General features: G+C 37.4%; 1 protein-coding gene across 10 annotated transcripts in view; it reads right to left on the reverse strand.

The window, feature by feature from the left end:
- LOC108149913 (fasciclin-2) overlaps window positions 1–20,669 on the reverse strand; it is a 72,363-nt gene that overhangs the window by 13,121 nt on the left and 38,573 nt on the right. For 5 of the 10 annotated variants that reach the window (XM_017277819.2, XM_017277816.2, XM_017277815.2 and 2 more), the window contains exons 3-5: window positions 10,201–10,375; window positions 10,012–10,056; window positions 4,532–4,695 (exon numbers count right to left, since the gene is read on the reverse strand). In XM_017277819.2, coding sequence (XP_017133308.1) covers window positions 4,532–4,695; window positions 10,012–10,056; window positions 10,201–10,375 — 384 coding nt within the window. The remainder of the gene's footprint in view (window positions 1–4,531; window positions 4,696–10,011; window positions 10,057–10,200; window positions 10,376–20,669) is intronic. The other 5 variants (XM_017277822.2, XM_017277818.2, XM_017277817.2 and 2 more) reach the window with 1 other exon arrangement.

The raw sequence follows: 20,669 nt of genomic DNA on the forward strand, positions 1-20,669 counted from the left end.
CGCCTTTTCCAGTTTGTCAACGCCTTTCAGGTGTTAATGGATCCCACAAACGCCTTAAATATGGCATCAATATTTTGCATTTGAAAAGGCAATGTTCGCCAAAAAGCTGTAACCCATCATTGGCAGCCTTTCGGCTTTCAATTCCATCGTGTGTGTGTGTGTGTGTGCGTGTTGTGTGTGGCTCAAATATTTACAGTTTATTTAAAAATCAGTGTAATAACAAGCCATCTCTGTCTGTCGGCCAGCTGTCAAGCTTTCACATATATGATATATATATTTAGGTAGTACATATATGATATATATGGAATGTCCGGCGAATTCGGTTTTTGGCTAGAGCCAAAGCCAAAGCCAAAGCCAAAATAACGGAAAGTTGTGTTAAAAACATTTTCTATTTGCAGTTTTTTATTGGCAGTGTCTAGGTCTGGATGGTCTGGATATCCTGAATCCTCCTTCTTCGCCCTGTTATCCTTTTTTGTCCTCTACTACTACTTTTTTTTTTTTTTTTTTTTTGCGCACCCACACAACATATAAAATAAATAAAAACTTGCTGCTCCTGTCATTTCGCCTGCTTTTGCCCAGGATTTTGTGCCAGGATATTCCCTGCTCTTTTCAGTTTGCCTGCATTGTCGTAGCGTGTGAGATTTTGTTGTTCAAACACTTTTCGCTAGCTGCGTTCGTTTCTGACGTCTGATGGGCAGGAAGCCCAGCCCAGCACAGCACACACCGATATACTATATATATATATATATATATATATGGCTTATGCCCACCCAAACTTCACAGAACGTAGAGGAAAAAAGATGAACTAGTTTACGATTTCATTATTAGTTTGAACAAGGACAAGCCGGAGTCCTGGAGTCCAGGAGCCAGGATCCGGAGTTTTCTTTGCCGGAGCACCGAACATGACTCACAACTTATTGAAAAAGTTGCTGCAACAACTTATTAAAAAAAAAAAAAAAAAAAAAAAAATGAACAAAATAATGGATAACGAAAGAGGGAACTGTGCAGGGGAAACTGCAATTTGATTTGGGGGCCTTGAACGGCAATGGGTTCAAATTACCGCCGACCAGCTCGAATCCGGTCCAAGTAAGTGATAATAAAATCGAACAGATTGTTGCAATTGAAAAGTTTGCCATACTTCAATTTCAAATGACTAGTATACATACTATGCCGCTGACTTTAAAATTAATTTTGGAATTGAATTTATTATTTAGCAGGTTGAAAGTCAAGTTTGATCTTCAAGCAACGTTAAACAAATATTGATATAGTCATTAATTAAATGTATGCAATGCAATAACTAAAAAAAAGTTGTATTTGACAAGTTAAGCCCAAGAGGTGAACACACAAATCTCAATTAATATAAATGCTAATTGATCTGCATTAGAGCTGAAAAGTGTGCTATAATTCCTTGTTTATTTTCCGAGTGTGCGGGCAGTAAAACGAGTAGTTTTGTTTAAGAAAATGCAGAAGTTACAGACAAAATGCACAATGTTTGCAGTCCCCGGAAAAGCGGAACTATCTAATTGGGCAGCCAAGCCAGATAAATCGATGTACTTACATATATAAAGTATTTATCAAGTGCAAACTCTCTCTAATGCCTCCAATCAACATTATTAGTAGCAATTACATGGCCAACAATGCAAAGGATGTCGGCTATTATCGGTTAGCAGATTAAGTCGTATTTGTCTATCTACATATATATGTTATTCACATATATACGAATAAATATTGAAATAATGCACTGCCTTTATTCCTTGGTCTAATACGCTTTAATACCTTTAATTGCCAGCTGCAAGTAACGAATTGCACAAGATAGCTTAAAGCGCTTTGCAAAACGGAAGTAGATTCTATTCTGCAGTTACTTGCAATGTATTTTGTGCGTCTGTTGCTGCTGTTGCTTTTCTGACGGAAGTTTGTTTTGAGCATATGCATTTATTAAAAGCATAAATATTGAAATATTAAGCTGTGACTGACACAAACAACGGTATGTAAATATGCCATACCCACCGCCTCCCCATTTCGAGATCCCGCTCATGTTTACGTTGTTTTCCTACACTGTAATTGTAGCATGTTTAATTAATACCTAAAGGGTCACATTTTGATGAGATAAATGTATCAATATATCATGTGCTAAATAGGCTTTAAATACATTTAAGTACATATTTTAAGCTTGTAATAAATTGAATTATGATAAAAAAAATGTTATACGTTTCATGGTAAATCGTAGACTTTTCTTAGATTTTTCTCTGAATGTATGAAAAGTAAATCTCTGTCGCAGTGTGTCTGCTTATTTGCTTAACTAAATGCAACTTGTGAGTTGTCAACACAATGCCAGTTACTTATATAACACCCTCCCCTTTGCTCCTCCACATCCTGGCCGCATCCTTCGCCAAAATCCCTAAGTTGCTCCTTGTTGGTGTTGATAACTAACTGGTGTTGGGCTTTGTATTTGAATGCTGGTCAACCTGGTCACTAACGCTCTATAACTCGAGAGAAAAGGGCATTAAACAACCTTGGCTCGAACATTCTGACCGCAGATTTGGAGAGCTCTGAAGGTTAATTGTATGTTTAGGCATTTGCCAACACTCACTCACGCTGAGCAACACTGATGTTCTGACCCATTGGCAACACTGATTGTGTAGTAAAACGAGAAGCTCACACCAGTCATTCCAAGTCAAACAGTTAACCTGACATCGGTTCGAGATTGGAGTGCAGCTAGTACTCTTCGTATTGCTTCCATACACAATACATACTACTCCTTCAGTTCTGGGTGCCCATATCACCGGGCACAAATTGTTGACCGGCAAAATATTTGATTTCATTTCCAACGTACCAGCCTGGACGGGCTCTCTATACAGTTTATTCACTCTAAATCGGAATGAAAGGACGTCACTGCACGGTGAGAAACAACGAGGGGGTTTGAAAATGTATCAAGAATGCTACACCATAATATTCAACGGTTTAAAGTTTACCAAAAAAGGAACGAAGATTAGATATCTAAAAACGTTAAGCAACGAAAACTGATTATTAATTAGTCTACAAATAAGTAATCACTGAATGCAAATTAAATCTTCATTAAACCTGCCAAGTATATTTCCCGTGTAGTTCAGTACTATTCCTTTAACAGTCCAGAATTACTCACATATCACGAGCACGGGTATTGTTGGCATACTATTTCTTTACCTTTACCAGGAACTCCCCTTTCCTCACTTGCGGTCCCGAATCTGTTAGAACATCAGGCTAAAGTAGATAGGGACAGTAGTAGTAGTGGGTAGGTTGCAGTTGTTAGCGCCCAGTGGTTTTTGCTCCGTGTGTGCAATGAGTACGAACTTTAAATTGCTTAGAAAAATCAATCTCGTAAAAGTTTTGAGCTGCAGCGTCACTTATGTGCACTCGACTACAGAAATGGGTTGCATAAAAAAAAAAAAAAACAAAAACAAAACAAAATGAAGAAAGGGGAATGGAGCCTTGGTACAGAGTCAACGAGCCAGCAAAATGTGTGCAGGTGAGTGTTTTTTTTTTTTTTTTAGCTGCTTATTGGAGAACGTGTTCAGCTTGGTATTGTTGCTGTTTTATTTGTTTTTGTTTTTTATTTTTGGAGAGATGAAAGTGGGAGCAGTGGGTCAGATCCTCAGCGATAGCCTTGCACTGGAGCGCCCGTTTTGTTTTAGATTCGCTTACAATGCTGCGCATGTAATGAAATCCCGACAACTGTAATTTCTTACTGCCGTAACTTTGGTCCGGACCAGACCGGACTGGAACACTCCGGCACTTTGGAACTCAAGCAATGTGCAGGGGACACAAATTGCTAGCAAGATAAATGAATCATGCAGCAGAGGAATCACGTCGAGCTATTCCGCTTTCAAATGGCGATTACTCACAGCATCTCGGACGTCGAGGGGGAGTTGAGATGGTCCCTAATCGATGGCGACAACAAGTCAAGCATGCTCTCAGACATGTAATGACAAATTTCGGCAGCCCGAACACAACTGTACTTGAACAAAGGGAAAGCAGCCAGGTCCAGCCACTAAAAATTGGTCATTTATATTTATCTGATCACTGATAATTTTTAATTTAAAGAAACTTAAAAGAACGGTAACTTATAACTAATAAACTGCAAAAAAAAAACGCTTTTATTAATATTTTAACCACAAAGTTTTAGGTACATCATTTATTTTGTTGCTCAGAATTATTGATTTTGCTTTTTATGCCAAACACAAGCAATAATAATAATAAAAATGATAATAATCATTGTCGGCAGCGCCAACTTTACCGAAATTAGCATTTTAAAATATGAAAGAGGGGTTTTCAGGTTAGATTATGCAACTATAAACATAACGGATATTTGTAAACTTTTTCGCTATTCACGATGCCGTTGAAAAAGATGCAAATGAACCAATAAATTTAAAGTGTATATCCATTATATGCCAGAAAGGGCAGAATAAGTGATTAAATAAATTCGAGAACCCCCCGAAAAACATTTTGTGGCTCCGGCACTGGAATGTTATTACATACAGAAGCAGGGACTTACCGTAAGTTTTAATTGTGACGCCCTTCTCGAGGATCTCGGTATTTGCATAGGAGGCGGTGCAGTAGTATCTGCCGCCCATTTCCACCGACAGCGAGGTAATCATCAGGGCCAAACTTTCGCCGGGCAGCGTTTCCGTGTACATCGGCGGTTGGCTGCGTCCATTCCTTTTTTTGGCGGGAAAGCGTGGAAAATTGCCGAAACAGAAGGGGCGGGGGGCGGAAAGAGGGTGTAATGAAAGCGGGTTGCATGTGTATTAGTTACGGAATAATATGCATTTCAATTGTACGATTACGAGTATAAGAAGAGTATGGGGGTGTCAGTAGTATGTACTCCGTATAGTTATTATTATTATTATTATTATTATTTTTATGTATATGCTTAAAAGAATTGCTGTTGCTGTTAGTACAATTTCTCTGCTGCCCTGCTTATTTGCATGCCCTACCAAAAAGTGTTACGCATTTTTCCTCATGGTTTTTTCGCTTACAAATATATATTTCGTTCGCATTTCCAGCAAATTTGCCACGGCAACTTGAATGGCAAATGTGCAAATACCTTTGGCCTTTTCACGGGGGGGAAATATAAATGCGATGAGAGCCATCATGTTTTTCGGCCAAATAAAGGGAAAATGTTCTTTGACTGTCAAAAGCCAAGTGGGAAATATTCGTTACTTTGTGTGTAATCGATTCATTGAATATTCGCTAGTATTTCAGCACAATTAAACCAGTAAAACTTTTCATTATTTTTGCAATAAAATTCAAGAGATTAAAACAGTTTCAGAATTTCGTAAGAATGGTAGTTTGGTTTTAATTATGCTTAAATTGATTCATATTTAAGAAACAAATTTAATTTAATTTTTAGATTCCATATATATATTTGGTAAAAAAGGTAGTTAGCCCAAAAAACTTGACTTCCGAATAAATTACCTATGCGTGCCCAACCGATATGCTTATTAAAACTCAAATTAAACTCGATTTCCTCCATTTTTTCATTTTTCTTTTGTATTTACAAATGGCTCGCAATTTTTCGTGACTTCTTTCAATTTTCTTCTTTTGTGTAGTTGCGAATTAACAAAAGTAAATCGCATAAGGCAAACAAATTATTGTGGTCCCCCCGAATTTCCTCCGAATAAGTGGGAGTTGTACGTAAAACTGGCCATTGTGCGACTCACGTACTAATTAATTAAAAAAGTTTTCATGGCGCAGAAACTAAATATGCATAGAGGCGGTTATTATTATTATGGCTTTTTCGAAGCGAAAACGAAAACAACCAATACAGAGACAAAGATACACACAGAAACTCTATATTATAATGGGGGAAAAACGAACAGTGAGGACAAAAATGAAGATGCATTTTTCCTTTATTTTTTTTTTTTTGTGTTTTTTGCTAGGGAAAATTGCAATATTTGGAAAAGCGGCAAAAGTCAATGAAAGCCTCTTCCTTTTGCGGCCGTGGATGGTGGATTTCAATTTTTGACAGTCGCTCGTCGTCTTTTTGTTTTTTCAACTTTTGTTTTTACGACTGTAATTGGTTTTATATATTGCACATGTGTGCGAGTGTTTGTTTGCATTTCCTTGTTTGTGTGAGGACAGGCACAACCTGCGTTCGATTTGCGATTCGCAATTGTTGGTAAAAATGCAAAAACAGAAAAAACATTCCGGAAAGCGAAGAACGCTGCACGGTTTTTCGTTTGCAACACACAGCTGTGGTGGAAAAAATAGTATGCTTTGAAAAGAGAATTCATATGGAAAATGGGACTTTCAATATTGGTGCGCAATTATCCGATTTCGATTCAATACAAATTTAAATATGTAAAAATTTATAAAATTTGTTTTTGGAGAAAGGGTTTAAGCTTTAATAACTTTTTGAAATTCAAATTCGAAACAAGAATTGTAGTATGTGTTAGAATTTTCAAAAACATAAACTTATTAAGAAAAATTAAAAACTATCGACAAAAAAATTCTATTATTGATGACTTTAAGTTATACAATTGATTTGACCTGTGCTTATACTGTCTGTCTGTCCTATTGATTGGACCTGAATTGTGGTAAATGGAAAACCGTCATTGCTGCGCCCAAAATTATGCTAACAAAAGTTGTTGACGCAGAAAAAAATACGACGCCTCACAGGGAAAACCGCAGCAGTGAAGGGAAAATTGAAAATGTTTGGGGGGAGCGGAGTGAGAAAGCGAAGGGCTGTGAAGACATTGTGCAAAAATTTCGCTGCATATTTGCGTTGGATTTTTAATATTGCGCCCAAGCACCGCGCGCACATAGGAAAAGCCGGAAAAAAAGGGAAAATAGGATAGAATAGGGATGAGCAAACCGTTACGCATACGTAAAAATCAAATTTTTGTTCGTTTTCTTTTTTTTTTGGTTTTTTTTTTTTGTTATTTTGTTGATTGTCTCTTGGGAGTCTTGGCGCCTTGGGGATCTGAAGCCATATAGCAATTTCTACGTTTTTATTGCATTTCTTTTGTCCCCTTTAGATGCGAATAAAGATGTCGTTGGCATTGCTGTTGTTGTTGCTATTTTCGCTGTTATTGAATACGCAATGAAAGCCGCGGAAAAGTGGATGTTGGTGGTGTTTTCCATGGGGTTTTCTTGGGACTGTTTAGACAAGTCCTACAGTCATTTCTCTTTGTCTAGTTATTTCCTTGCAGCACAATGCTGAATTCTGCAATATTGATCACTTGCTATTTCTTTCATTTATCTTCATTTGCAGTCCATACAATTGACAATAGACTGTTTTGATGAATTTTGTATTTATAAAAAGGAAAAAAAATGCACTGCTTTTCCAGTTTTAAATTAGGTTAAATCTGGTAAATAGTGAAATTATTGGTCAACCATTGGTTTTATCAAATTGTGATCTGTGGCTCAGGTTGAGTAAGACAATGGTTTTTGGCTAGATTTTCCCCTGTCCCTTTGGACACCACCTGCACAGAATTATGCCTGCAATCCCTTAACCTATTTTAACCCCCGGCGGGGCAACAAAAAAGATGCGCTGACCACTGGCAAGCTCACTGGCTCACCAAAAATAAAAAAAAACGGCGCAGAAGGGAAAAATTGGAAGGCCAAACCCCCGCAAAAAGCTGTGCCCAAAAATGCGAGCCATGCCCGGCCGCAAAACTATGCCGAACTTAATCGTTTTAATTAACTTGGCTCGAGTATGAACGGAACCATGGATCCTACCATTTTGCCTCCTTTTTGCAGAGGCGGGGGGTGCAAAAAGTGGGCCAGTTTGTCGGTTGGTTTTTGGCAGCTTAATTACATTTCGCGCCTGCAAGTATGCAATGCATTGCATGCGTATTGTGGGCGCAGGTTGGGCGGCTATTGGGCGTGTCCCGCCCCTAAAAAAAAACAGCAGACTGCCCACAGAAAAGAGAAGAGAAGGGAATAGAAGAGGAACAGGGAAACCAAACCAAACCAAACCAACACAAAACAATCAGCAGTAGGCAGAAAGGGCAGGAAACTGAAGGAAAACTACGGGAAAATCGAGGAAAAACGGGGGATCAACCTGTCCAAAAGGGGACCATCCACCCAGAGTTGCCACAACGTTTGAAATGAGAAATTGCATTCACTTTTGCGTGAGCGGAATTGAAAAGCCAGGCGTTCAGCCAGGGTTGCCGCAATCATAATTAAAACTGACTTTGCCAAAGGAGAAATGATAAATGAATTGGCCTAAACTAAACTAAACTAAACTAAACAGGAATTGTAAAATGTTATACGAAAACAATCAGAACAAAGACAAATTTAGAAAGAGATTTATTTAAGTATTTCCCGGTTAGTTTTGGACTCAAAAGTTGTTTTCTACAATTTTTTTTTATTTGTAATTCCAGCTTTAAAAGTTTTTTAATATTCTTTTTATATAACATTATTATTGCACCAAAAAAAAAAAAGGTAAAGGACGATAATAAAAATTTGAAATATGCCAAACAAAAGTAAACATAAAAGTGTAGAGCCCAAGCTGAAACACAAATTTCCAGTCGCCTAAGCTTGAAGTGAAAACGGGGTTAATTGGCACGCAATGGTCGTGCGGGAAAGCATTTTTTGTGTGTGGCACCAATGGGTTAACTGGGGGTCAGGTGTGAAACGCTCTCCTGGGGGACAAGCGAGCCTCTAATCTTGTATTTTTTCTGGATTTCCCCCTCCGGCAGTCTACAGGCTAATTAATTAACACGATTTCGCCTTTAGCACGCAAACAACACACACACACACACACACACAAAATGGCAGCCCGAGATTTCGATTTGAATATTTGACCTAAGAATTCCCATTCGCATTTGCCTTTTACATTCCCTTGCATTTTCCTTAATTGCAATTTCGTCCTTTTTGCTGTTGTCAAGGGAAGGATTTCAACCGATTTCGCTGAAGAAAACTTTTTGTTCTTTCTATTTTGTGTAGAAAAACTTTTTCAGCTTTTCATTTACCTGCTTGTCAAATACGTTTTTAATTTAACTTTCATTTTTTATGGAACGACAAGCGGAGAAATTATGTTATGCGTAAGAGCTTTGAACATAAAAAAAAAATAAATTACTTTAAGTTTACTGAAGCTGTTGACAATTGTTAAATACTTTAACATTCCTAACATAAACATTCATGTTTCTAAAGTTTAAAATCTTTAGTTTTTAATTAGTTATTTAATAAGTTCTATACATAAATTTAAGTTAGCAACATTTTTGGTGGATTAACAGACTAATTAGTGATAATATAATGCGCAGCAGGAATGATATTCTTTTAAATCGCTTTCAAAATAAATTTGTAAACGCGTTTTTAAGCTTTTATCACTCTTATAACTCCAAATGGAGACCCAAGATGAAGGATTGTTAGTACAACAACTATTAGGGATGTTGCATGAGGAAAATGGGTGCGTGTGTGTGAGTGCTTTTGTATCAGTTGTCGAATGAAAAATGTCAAATGCCAAATGCTACTCTAAGTCTAGACCCTTTGCTAAATAGGGCCTTGAAAAAATGCAGCGAGATGAGTTAACTCAACAAACAAGAACAAATCAATCAATTAATCATGCCAAAAACAACGACATTAAAAAGGGTCTAGGAATATTGGGCGGGCCGGAGGCAAAGCTACAAGTCTAAAACTTCGGTTTTTCAGTCGCAGTCGAGTGTTACCAGAAACTATAGCAAGTCGCTTTAAAATTGGTCTGCTAAAGTCACAAAACCTTTGGCAGGGTATTTTATATACGCCACTATGAATTTACAAACAAACTTGATATATTTTTATATGGCGATTAAAGTCGACATCGATTGAAATTGATAAGAATATATAGTTCCTGATAAAACCTCAGTTAAAGTATCGTTTAACAAATTGTTACTGTCGCCGTATGCTACTAATTGATGCAGTTGCATTTACTGATTACTGTTGCAGTTGCAGTTAAATTACTGGTTGCTGTTACTGATTTACTGGTTTTTTTCTTGGTTGTATATTTTTTTTGTATTTTTTGGGTATAAAGCTGATCGCGTCACTTACAGTTTCTTTCTATTGCCCTTGGAATCATACAGTGGATAGTAATTCCTACAATACGATATACGATATAAGTGTATGCGAGTGTTGTAGTGTATGTTCATTGGTAGGTGTGTAGTAAGTGTGATTGTGTTTGTTTATAGACATCAGAAAATTCACCAATAACCGGAGGTTGGGGTAGCGGTTAAAACTTACGGCTTGGGCAGGATGGTGTTGTTGAAATTATCCTTCCATTGCAGATCGGCGACCAGGGCCGTTTCGGGAACTGTGGGACGGCAGGTGAGGATCAATGACTTGCCAACTGGTTTGCGCTGGACCTCCTGTTTTGGAAAAATCTCCAGGATGGGTGGCTGCTGCGCTTGGCTCAGTTCTGAAGCAAAATAATATAAATAAAATAGGCAATTAGTGGGGTGATACACAAAGAGAAAATTTAGAAATTTATTGCAAATTGTATAGTTTTTATATGACATTTGTATGACATTATTTAAAATGGTTTAAAAAAGTCATTGCTCACTATGTTTTATATTTATGAAACAGAAGATATTTCTATTATTTTGTATGTTAATGTAATTTTTTTTTTTCAACAATTTATTGCTACCTGAGCAAAATGTATAATGAGAAAGAGCTGAAAATCTTAACCAACTGATATTACGTTTTTCTCTTCATTGAGAGCTGTGGTTATCGGTCTTTGTTTTCATTTTATCTGCTCTTTTTCCGAGTGACTCATTTGCACAGGCGAGTAAATTTTAAATTAATTTTAATTGCCTTTGCCGTGGACGCCAACAAAGGGGCGGGGCTTTTGGGGGGCGAGTTGCGAAGGGCGGATTTTGTGGAGGAGTGCACCAGCTGGGGACCTTTGTAATTTTCGCCTCCGCTCATTATGCACAAATATCGACGGGAGTGTGTATGGGTGTGTGTGTGTGTGTCTCAATTAAATGAAATTATTCCAGCGAAATTCCAATTCAATTGAAATTTCGTCGAAATGTAATGGAAATTAGTCAAACGCACTTGCACATTGAGTTATTTCACTTAGAATTAAATAAATATATTTGTACCAATTTCCCGTGGAAAATTGAGTAGCGATGATATTTAGGAATCGGACTTTCAACAGGACACATACTATTCAAATGTGTGTTAACAAATGTCTTTTTTAATGTCAGTGAAAATAATTAAGTGATGCACAGCTTGTCACAAACGGTAGACCATAATAATAATGGCCACTGACATTTACTGAAATTTATCGTCAGCTGCTATATTTTTTCATAAAACTTCATTTAATTTTGTCATAAAAGCTTATTAAAATTATTGTTCTTTGTTCATAAAGGCTTATTGGATACTTTTATGTGGAGGCTGTTAATATTTTCATATTTAAACGACAATTTTTCCCTTGATTGCGCTTTATGTACAATTCTGTAGACTAGAACTCCTTTATTTTTTCAGAGTGGCGGCTTTTGTGTTTTTGAAAGTATTTTAAAAAATGAACAAAAACAACATAAAACTATTTAAAATAATGACAAATGAAAATTAAAAACACAATGTACAATATTTTGCAATAAAGAAATTCAAATTAAAAAAGAAAAGACCTACAGCATTTTTTTGGAACGTTTTCTTTTCCACAATGCCCATCATCCCTTACTCCCACCCATCGGGAAGTGCATCTGTTTTGCCCTCAAACGGCACTCTATATCCTTTACTTATATAAGCTAGTTACCCATTTTCTGGCCCAGCTGCTCTTTTTGCTGTCTCTTTGAAACTTGCTCCATTGCGACTAAAAGTTGGCCATTGTTCATCTAGCTAATTACCGACAATTAAACGCTCATGAAACCCTTTGTTACGAGGTCGAGGAATAGGATATATATGGAGGATAGAGGATAGAGGAGCATGGGAAACTGAGATCCTGGTGCCAGGACGCTTCGACTATGCGAATGGCAAAAAGTTTCAACGTTTTGCCTTACATTTTCATTTTCGCTCTCATTCTCATTACAATTAAAAGCCTTTCTGGCCATTTTCTTTGACATTTTATTGGACTGTCTCAGTTGACTTGGCTGACTGGCAGTGTAGTGGTAATTTTGGGTGGCTGGCTAAAGTCAAGGATAACAGCTTGGTTCTTGGCCAAGTTCAAGTTGGGGTTAGCTCCTTAATGGCCAATGTCTGCACATTTGTTGGGCAATTTTATGTGTGTGGTCAAGATTAAAGTGCTGCAAAAAAGCGGAGGGGATTGGGGGATTGGGGGATTCCCCCACTGACAGTGGCAGCTGTGATCAGTGTGTATTCTCCCCTTTTTCCCTTTTTTTTCCTTTTTTTTTTGTCAAGCCGCAAGTGGCGCACACAGTCGAGTGCATAAATAATTTAATGTAAACGAATCCGCTCAGGGGCGTGGGTGCATGGGGATGGTGCATGCAACAGAGTGCATTAAACTGCCCCCAGGCTTCAGCTTTTTGTTATTTTTTTTTTTTGTTTTTTGTTTTTGCCCCAACGCCTGTGTCTCCTCCGTTTTCCATCTGCAGCTTCGGCGAAATTAAATATGAGAAATTTATGCGACGTTGCCTTTTTGCATTGCAATTAATGCAAGGCAACAAAATGGCGCCACCAACTATCCCCCGACAACAAAAACAAAGGAAAGTACCTACAAAAAAAAATTGAATAATAATGAAATGCTGAGGGTGGGTGAGAGAACACCCAACAAGATGGAATAAAACAACCAAATGCTCTTTTTTCTCACTTAAAAAAACAAATAATGGAAAAATAAGTTTATTGTAAAATATTTTCAGCAATTTATTTTACTATTTTAATTTATTTTTTAACCAAATAATTGTATCAATATAAAATCAATGGTGTTAAATGTATAATTTTATTATGTTAATATTAATCGGTTTGCAGATGTTCACCTATATATATATTTATTTAAAAATGGTTTTATCTGTCAAAGGATCAAAACTAATGATTATTTTCCATTCATAATGTATTACTTTTTTAATGTTGGTTTATTTATGTAATTCACACCGTTCCATTTTGCAACAAGAAATGGACAGATAGTGAATAATGGATTTATTTGTTTATTGAAAAAAATGTGTGTTCATTTTGACTTAATGAGAGTCAAAGCCTTTCAAGAGTTTAATCATCCATTTAACCTTTTAATGTATTTATTTGTTTAAGAACAAAAATATCTATATTTGAGTTATATATAAAATTCTGTTATTTATATTTACTACACTTTTGAGGTTCTTTGTGAAGGGCATTTCCCTTTGGGACTCTGGCTATGCTTAATTTATATTTATTTTATTTTAAATGCATGCTGCATAAATAAAGGCGCAAGCCAACACATACGGACGCACATTATCTTTCTACCTCTCTGAGCCCCCGATTTTCCCGCTTTTCCCATTTTCCTCGGGCGAATGTGTGCTGCTTTTCCGACGCCGCATAAATAAACAAGCGGTTAAGAATTATCGCGAGGCTCTCGGGAAAAAGAGAGAGCGAGATGGACTGAGATTGCCGGAAAGAGATGGATAGAGAGAGAGAGGGAGATGTGGGCGTGGCAGCTGCTGGACAATTCGCCCACTTCTCGAGCAATTAATTCATTGCGACTGGCCAGAAAATATTGTTGAAAAACAATTAAAAATTGCACATTAAAATGGGCAAATTAACAAATGCATACGAATTCAACGAGAATATCATATATTTAAGGCTTTAAGTCCGAACTTTCGTTCATTTCCTTCTCTTTTTTTTGTAGCTGCTGTTTTTGTTTTTGTTGTTTTTTTTTATTGCTTCGGCCGCGCAAAAGTTAAAATTAATATTTGTTTGCTTGAAAGTTTTTGGCGCTTTTTCGGCCAGCAGAAAATGTTGATTTATGTAATCCCTCTTTCTCCTCGGAAAAGTTAGTTTTCTGAATTATGGCTGCAAAATAGTGTGGCATATATACCACCATCTCGCTTGCACGCAAATATTTTCCAGGCTCCCCCTCAAATTCGCCCACCACCCCGTCACCTTCTGGCCAGAGGCGTGCTCAAGTGGCGACGACCTGAACCCAAAGTCCAAAAATAGTATCTATTGGTTATCGAGAGTAGCCTAAATTTACACAAGCCACTCGAACAAAAAGCGAGATCAAAGAAAATTCGCGACGAGGTGTTTGCTAATGACAGGGACCTTTGGTTTAGGGCTTAGCTTATACACCGAAAATAAGTAATCTGAACGTGTGATTTTGAAAGAGTTAACCTATTAACCTATTGGGAATTTTATTGAATATCAACAATGTATATCGAACAACACAATATTGTTAACACAAATTGGAACGTTTTTTTATTTTATGCATTTACAAATAACTGTTTTATTTTTAATGCATAAAATGATTGTTTTTGTTAAGTGGCAATTTTATAAGATATTTGATATCGTTGTGGTAACCTAAAACCACTGAATTGTGATAAGCGTGGGAGCACTGTACAGCTGCCGCTTGTTTGGGGCAATTCAAGGCCGAATTTATTGGCACAATAAACATTAAAGGGCGCGACACGAAAACGCCACCCACTCACTGCTCCCTCCTCGTTGGCCGCAAACATGTTTGGCATATTTGATGGCATTTCCTTTAGGCATGCATGCGTGCCAGCAAACGATTGCAGACATCCTCGACATCCCTGTGTTTTATTTGCACTCGTTATAATATTTCCACGTTATGTTTGTGCTCCTTTCTAGATTTTTTTTCTTTGCCATTCTGCTCTTACAAAGTTTTTTTTTCTTCTGAAAACGCCCAGACATGTTGCATACTTTTGTGCGCGCGTTGGCGACAGGAAACTGGAGCAGCCGCCTCAAGTGGTCGTCGATGATGCCGACTACCCATCCCCTATTACACCACCCCCCACCCTCCCTTAAACCACCGCGTGAAACAACGACGACCTCCCACCCCACTCCAAATCCAGCATGGGTTGGTATTTTTTTTCGGCGTGTATGCCTTTTGAATTTTTAAATAGGCCACAAGAAAAGAAAGAGGGCGCGAGACAGCGGCATTGACAGTTGCGCTTCGTTTTTGATACCCACTAAAATGTTTCTAACGGTATATTAAGCATAGGACAAGCATTTACTAAGTAAAAAACTATATTTTAAATTTAAATAGAAAATTTGAAATATTGTTTCATAATTATTATTTGAGATATTCAATGTTATTTCCAAAATATAACAACTCTAAATAAACCTAAAACCTAATGAAAACAGCAAAGCATTTGGTGGGAACTTAATTTCTCAACCTTTACGATTTGAAATAAATTAAATTTATAATTTAAATTTGTGAATGAAATATGTTTTATGGCCCTATTTTAAAAACTCAAATTATTGTTTTTCAAATTCCATTTTAGGTACAAAATTGTTTATGATTTTAAGAACAATAAGTTTTGTACAAATTTGTATATAATTTATTTTCTTACTATACATAGAGACCCACATTTAATGGTTCGAAAAGCATATTCCTTAAGACTTCGATTATAACAACAACCTAAAATTATTTTTTATGATTTCTATTAACCATAATTGTATTTGTTTTGATATAGTTTATTTGTACATCTTTCAAGGGTTATGTTTTCGTCTTGACCCTCAATTCTGACCGACTTTGTAGCTTTGTGCCTTCTTTTGGGTTTTTTGTGATTTGACTTAAAATCTTTTTTCGTGAGCACTTCAAGGCGAACCCAAGTGGGGCTTAGAAATGGGAAAGTGGTGCGAGTGTGCCAGTGCGAGTGGGGGGAATTTTTGACGATTGTCGCCGTCTGTGTCTGTGCGGTAATTGCTGCCATTTGCACGCTTCAGACTTTTGCAAATAAATTCTATATGCTGCAAGCGCTTAAGCCCAAACGAATGTTAAAAATGTGCGCATGCATCTATTAGCCAACAAACTTTTGTGTCTGTGTTTTTTGGAGTGTGCTGTAGAGGATGTTTACTAGCATTTTTTTTTTTCGGTACAATAGATTATAAGGTGGGGCTTACTTTCGTTGTTTTTCGGTCTTTTGAGAGATTTTAATGGTAAAAGAAGAGGTTTCAATTACTCAAATTTTATCCCAGTAAATATTTGAACCACAATTTTTTGATATTCCACTTTTTCTTGGACAAACTTTGCTATGTAAATGCCAGACAAATCCAGTGAGTCACTCAATTTCAAGTACTCAGCTGACCTTCAAACCGGGATTGAATTGAATGATGTACCGATCATGATATTCATAATCATTAGCATCATTATTTCAATTTCAAATCGCCTCTGGCTGGATAAACAATTTATTATTGTCTAAATTGGCACAAAATGTTTGCGTTCATTCGGTTTGCACTTGAAAATGTCAGCGACCCAGAAACCCAGAAACCAAATTTCCCAGCCACAATTGCCAGCCAATGTTTAAACAAATGAGGTCATTATGAGTGGCTCGACAGAGGGGCGAATGGAGAATAATGGCAGCAGCCAAGTGGCGACAAAGTAGTTAAAGTTTTTATCTCCCCTGGAAAAACTATAAAATGAAAAGTTGATGAGCATTGAACAAGGCAAGTGCAACTGCAACTGCAACTGCAACATCCATTGCAATTGCCAATGCAACTGGCGGTAAGTGAGCAACTGGAGTGGCAAACTGCTAAGTGAGTACTTGGCACGATGGCTGCACACGCTCCTCCGAGAAAGGAAGAATAAAGGGATAATATCATCCCGCAGAAGGGCGGTGACATCCAGCGGCAGTCACGTTCTTCGAGTTTCAAAGATGCAACTGATTTCGGGGTTAATCAGTAATTAAATGGATTTATGGCTTGTCCTACGATAGTTTTTGTTTGACAACAAACCGAAAGCGGGCAAATACCATTAAAAGTGGTAATTAATTGGGTATTTATAGCACAGAAAAAGCTACAAAATAACAAAATGTATATCATAATTATATTCAGTGAAATACGTTTCTTTATATTTTAAAATTGTTTTACAACTCGTGGGAGCGATGTCTTCTTCAATTTCAATAAACAAGAACTACAATTGATAAAATTTCAGAAAAGTTATATTGAGAACAAGCCATGTATGAAAGCCTAAAAATCTTTTAAAATTCTCAAAATGCTCAAACTTTTCAAGGAGTACCCAAAATGCGACAATTCGAGTATAATACTCACACAAATCGCCGATAAGACTTCTCGATGGCACCAATCCCCGTAAGCGAACCATTATAAGTAGCAGATCAAACTAGTGGCTTGCCCCTGAGAAAGTTTTTCAATCACTGCGAAGAATAAATCAGGTACCAGACGCACAAGCACGAGAAACAAAATATGAGTGCGCGCAGGGAGAATTCTCTGCGGTGGACAAACGTTTTATATTAAAAAGAACTTTCCAGCGAAAACAGAAAAACGTCGACAACAAAATGCATTGCGGGAAAATGCTTGGGATATTAAGCGCTTGAAACTGAAAGTTGAGTGCCAAAAATAAAAAAAAAAAAAAAAACGTGAAAAAAAAAAAACATCAAAAATTGCATATAGAAGTTGAGCTTATTATGCGAGTAAAACTTTTGGCCGTCTCCGTCATCGCCGCTTGCTTTTAACTTACTTTGCGTATTAAGTAAACTTGGCTGATAAAGTTCCGACCAGGATGAAATATAAAAAAATGTAAAAAAAAAAAGAGCCCAAAAAAAAAAGCAACGAACGGCACCATTCGCAATGTGTGTGACCTCAGCTTCTTTTCATCAAGTCACCTCTCTTGCACAGTAGAAAAAAACTGATAAGAAGTTTTGGAATGCAAAAAAAAAAAAAATATAAGTTTATTCAATTCAATAATATTTAAAGTATTATGATTTCTTGAAGATGATTTAATTTGTTTTTTTTCGGTTGCTTAGCTATTTAAGCTGCTTAATGTAAATTTGAGTGTGACCAAGCTGCTATTGCCGTTAGTACAGTGTGACCATTTTACCTTCGTAATATCAAACCTGAGCTACCAGATCATGTTAAAGAGGAAAATGTTTTGCCATTTCTATGAAAAAACTCCTCCCAGCTATATCCTCTTTTTATTTTGTACTTTATCGCTCCTTCTTCTCCTGTGCCGTTTTATTTTGCTTTTAAGTGCTTGAATATGTCTTGTTAAGTAAGCAGTTAGTTTTTTGGGCGCATGTTGTCCCTGTTCCTGTCCTCGTGCCAGCCATTCCAAAACCCCAAGCCCCTGTCTTGATACCCCTGGCATAAAATGTTTCGCAAAGTGTTACCACTTCCCCCTCAAGGCCTACGAATATTCCTTGCTGGCAAGTTTCATCTCCAGCATCGCCTGCAAGCTAAAAGTTACAGCGTTCACTCTCCATTTTTTTTTGCTCCTCGCTTTCTCCAGCAATTCTTTTTTTTGTTTTTAGTTTAACCAAAAGTTTTGTTGCCTCTTATTTATTTTTCTTTTCTTGGTTGGCCCTTTTCTGGTTGTGCTGTTCTTTTTTTGTAGTTTTCATTTGCGGCGCTAGAAACTTTAAACAAACCCGAAAAGTCAGCTCGGTTAGGGGCACCGACTGGGGAGGGTAGTTAAGAAAGGCAAGTGGGTAAAGTAACGAGAGATGAGTCGGCATTCTCTGACATAAGTAAGCCTAAGAGTTCTCCCCCCGGAATCCTTGGGATTAGAGATGGCAATGCAGGCTGACTTTCGATAAGTTCGAAACGGTAAAAGCAAGTGGTTAGCCGGTTTCATGTTGGCAGGGATTTGGGAAAGAATTGAAAAGCCACTTCAGGGATCAAGAAGTAATCTCCGACAGCCGACATCGAAACTAATTGATGGGTTTCAAAGCCTTGATCCTTTAAAGATCGATAGGGTTTTTTTACTCACAAAATATTTAAGCAAATATATGAATGATAATTTTATAGTTAAATATAACTTTCCTAATGGGTTTCTTTCTCTGTGTTTTTGACTTTTAAAAGCAATGCTTGTAAACCGAAAAAATAAAGTCCAATATGAAAAGATTCCGGCAATCGTTGGCCCTTGACCAAGTGTTCTTCTTGGTTTTTCTCCCGCTCTCTTTATTATTTTTCCTCAATTTTTGCTGCCATTTCCCATTGATTCTTGCGCTACTGGCTTTTTCTTTGTGGCGCCTGAACAAAAGTTCAATTGCATAAATTAACCAAAAGCGCACACATATATACTATACATATTCCACATTCCACGTTCCGATGCCATGGCCACACAGCATTTGCCTCTTCTCCATTATTGATGCATCCAATGACAATTCGTAGGATCTATGGGGCGATGGGATGGATAAATGGATGGATGGATAAATGGATAAATGGATGGATGGATGGTCGGGTGGTCGAAAAAGGGTTGGGGCTGAGGGGTTTGCACGCCCGCCAGTGAACTCATTAAAATGCCATTTAATTAATCATCGCAGCGACGACGGCAGCGAAGCCAACCAAATGCTATAATTCAACGCTCTCCTCTAATTGTTATTGGGGTTCCGAAAGCGGGGTCTTTGGGGAGGGGGTGAGCGGGGGTCGGTTCCGAGGGGTATATATGGCTGGTTGGTTCCGTGGCCGATTGATTCATTCTCTGGTTCTCGCTTGTCCGCTCATTAAACATTGCCCATTGCAGCATCATCAGCATTATTATCATCAACGCTGCATATCATTGTCCCCATCATCGCCATTTATATACCACCCATTATCATCATTGTCATCAACAGTTACTCAGCTTTTCGATACTTAGAGTTGTTTTCACTCCAAGTTGCACTGCCGCTTCATTAATCTGGGTCCCTACCCTTTACTTAGTTTGCAATTTTTCCTAGAATCTTAAACCGTACCATTCCTTTCTATATAATTCCCCGACATTGGGGCGCGGAAGTGGACTATTCCAATTAGCTGAACAACTTTCCACTCAATTGACTCCTGTCAACGAGCACTTGAAAAAATTGTGCAGGTACAAAAAAAAAAAAGTTTTTGTTTTATAAATTGTTTATAAAGAAATCAAAATATGTATTTGTAATTTACTATGAAATATTAATACTTTAAAAAGAAGACTGCTAGAAATATATATGATACATTTGATTTTTCATTATTTTATTTAGAATTGTATTTTATATAAAATTTATAGATGATTTAAATAAATAAAACGATTAAAATATGGAATATTTTTTAAAAAATTATTATTACTAGACATTGTATAAAATGGTTTAAACTAAAACTTAAACTTAATACTATTTAATCAGAATTGCTCAACTTTGTATTTGATTTATGATCTAAGCCAACACGTTTGTTTACTGTTAGTCACTATTTTCAGTGTACACTGTAGGCTTAGCCCAAAGGCAGTAAACACTTTGCACTGGCCAGTTGAAGCATCCGAGAGATGAAGCGAGCCATCAATCAGGTTATCAATCAAATCCGTTGGCTGGCCCCTTTATCCCCGACTCCGAATGATGATCGATTTGAGCTAGACGATTTCTGTTGGGCTGTGATACCTGCCCGGCTGCCCCGCCCCCTTTTTGAGGACAGCTGGCGAGTGTTTTCCGTTCAGCCCCCTGTTTTTCCCGTGACTTTCCCGGGGGAGTGGCTCTCCGGCTTTCGGACCTCTAGCTGCAAATTATGCAGCCCGGCGGGGCCATCGATCAAAAATCCGTATGCAGGAGCAGCTGGGCCGGATTCCTATCTGCGGCTCATATTTTTTGCAGTCATCAATTTGGTCTTTGATTTGCCTCGCTTTTCGCTTTTCGTTTTTGCTC

The sequence above is a fragment of the Drosophila elegans genome, unplaced genomic scaffold, assembly GCF_018152505.1.
Source record: "Drosophila elegans isolate 14027-0461.03 unplaced genomic scaffold, ASM1815250v1 contig_149, whole genome shotgun sequence".
Classification (NCBI taxonomy): domain Eukaryota; kingdom Metazoa; phylum Arthropoda; class Insecta; order Diptera; family Drosophilidae; genus Drosophila; species Drosophila elegans.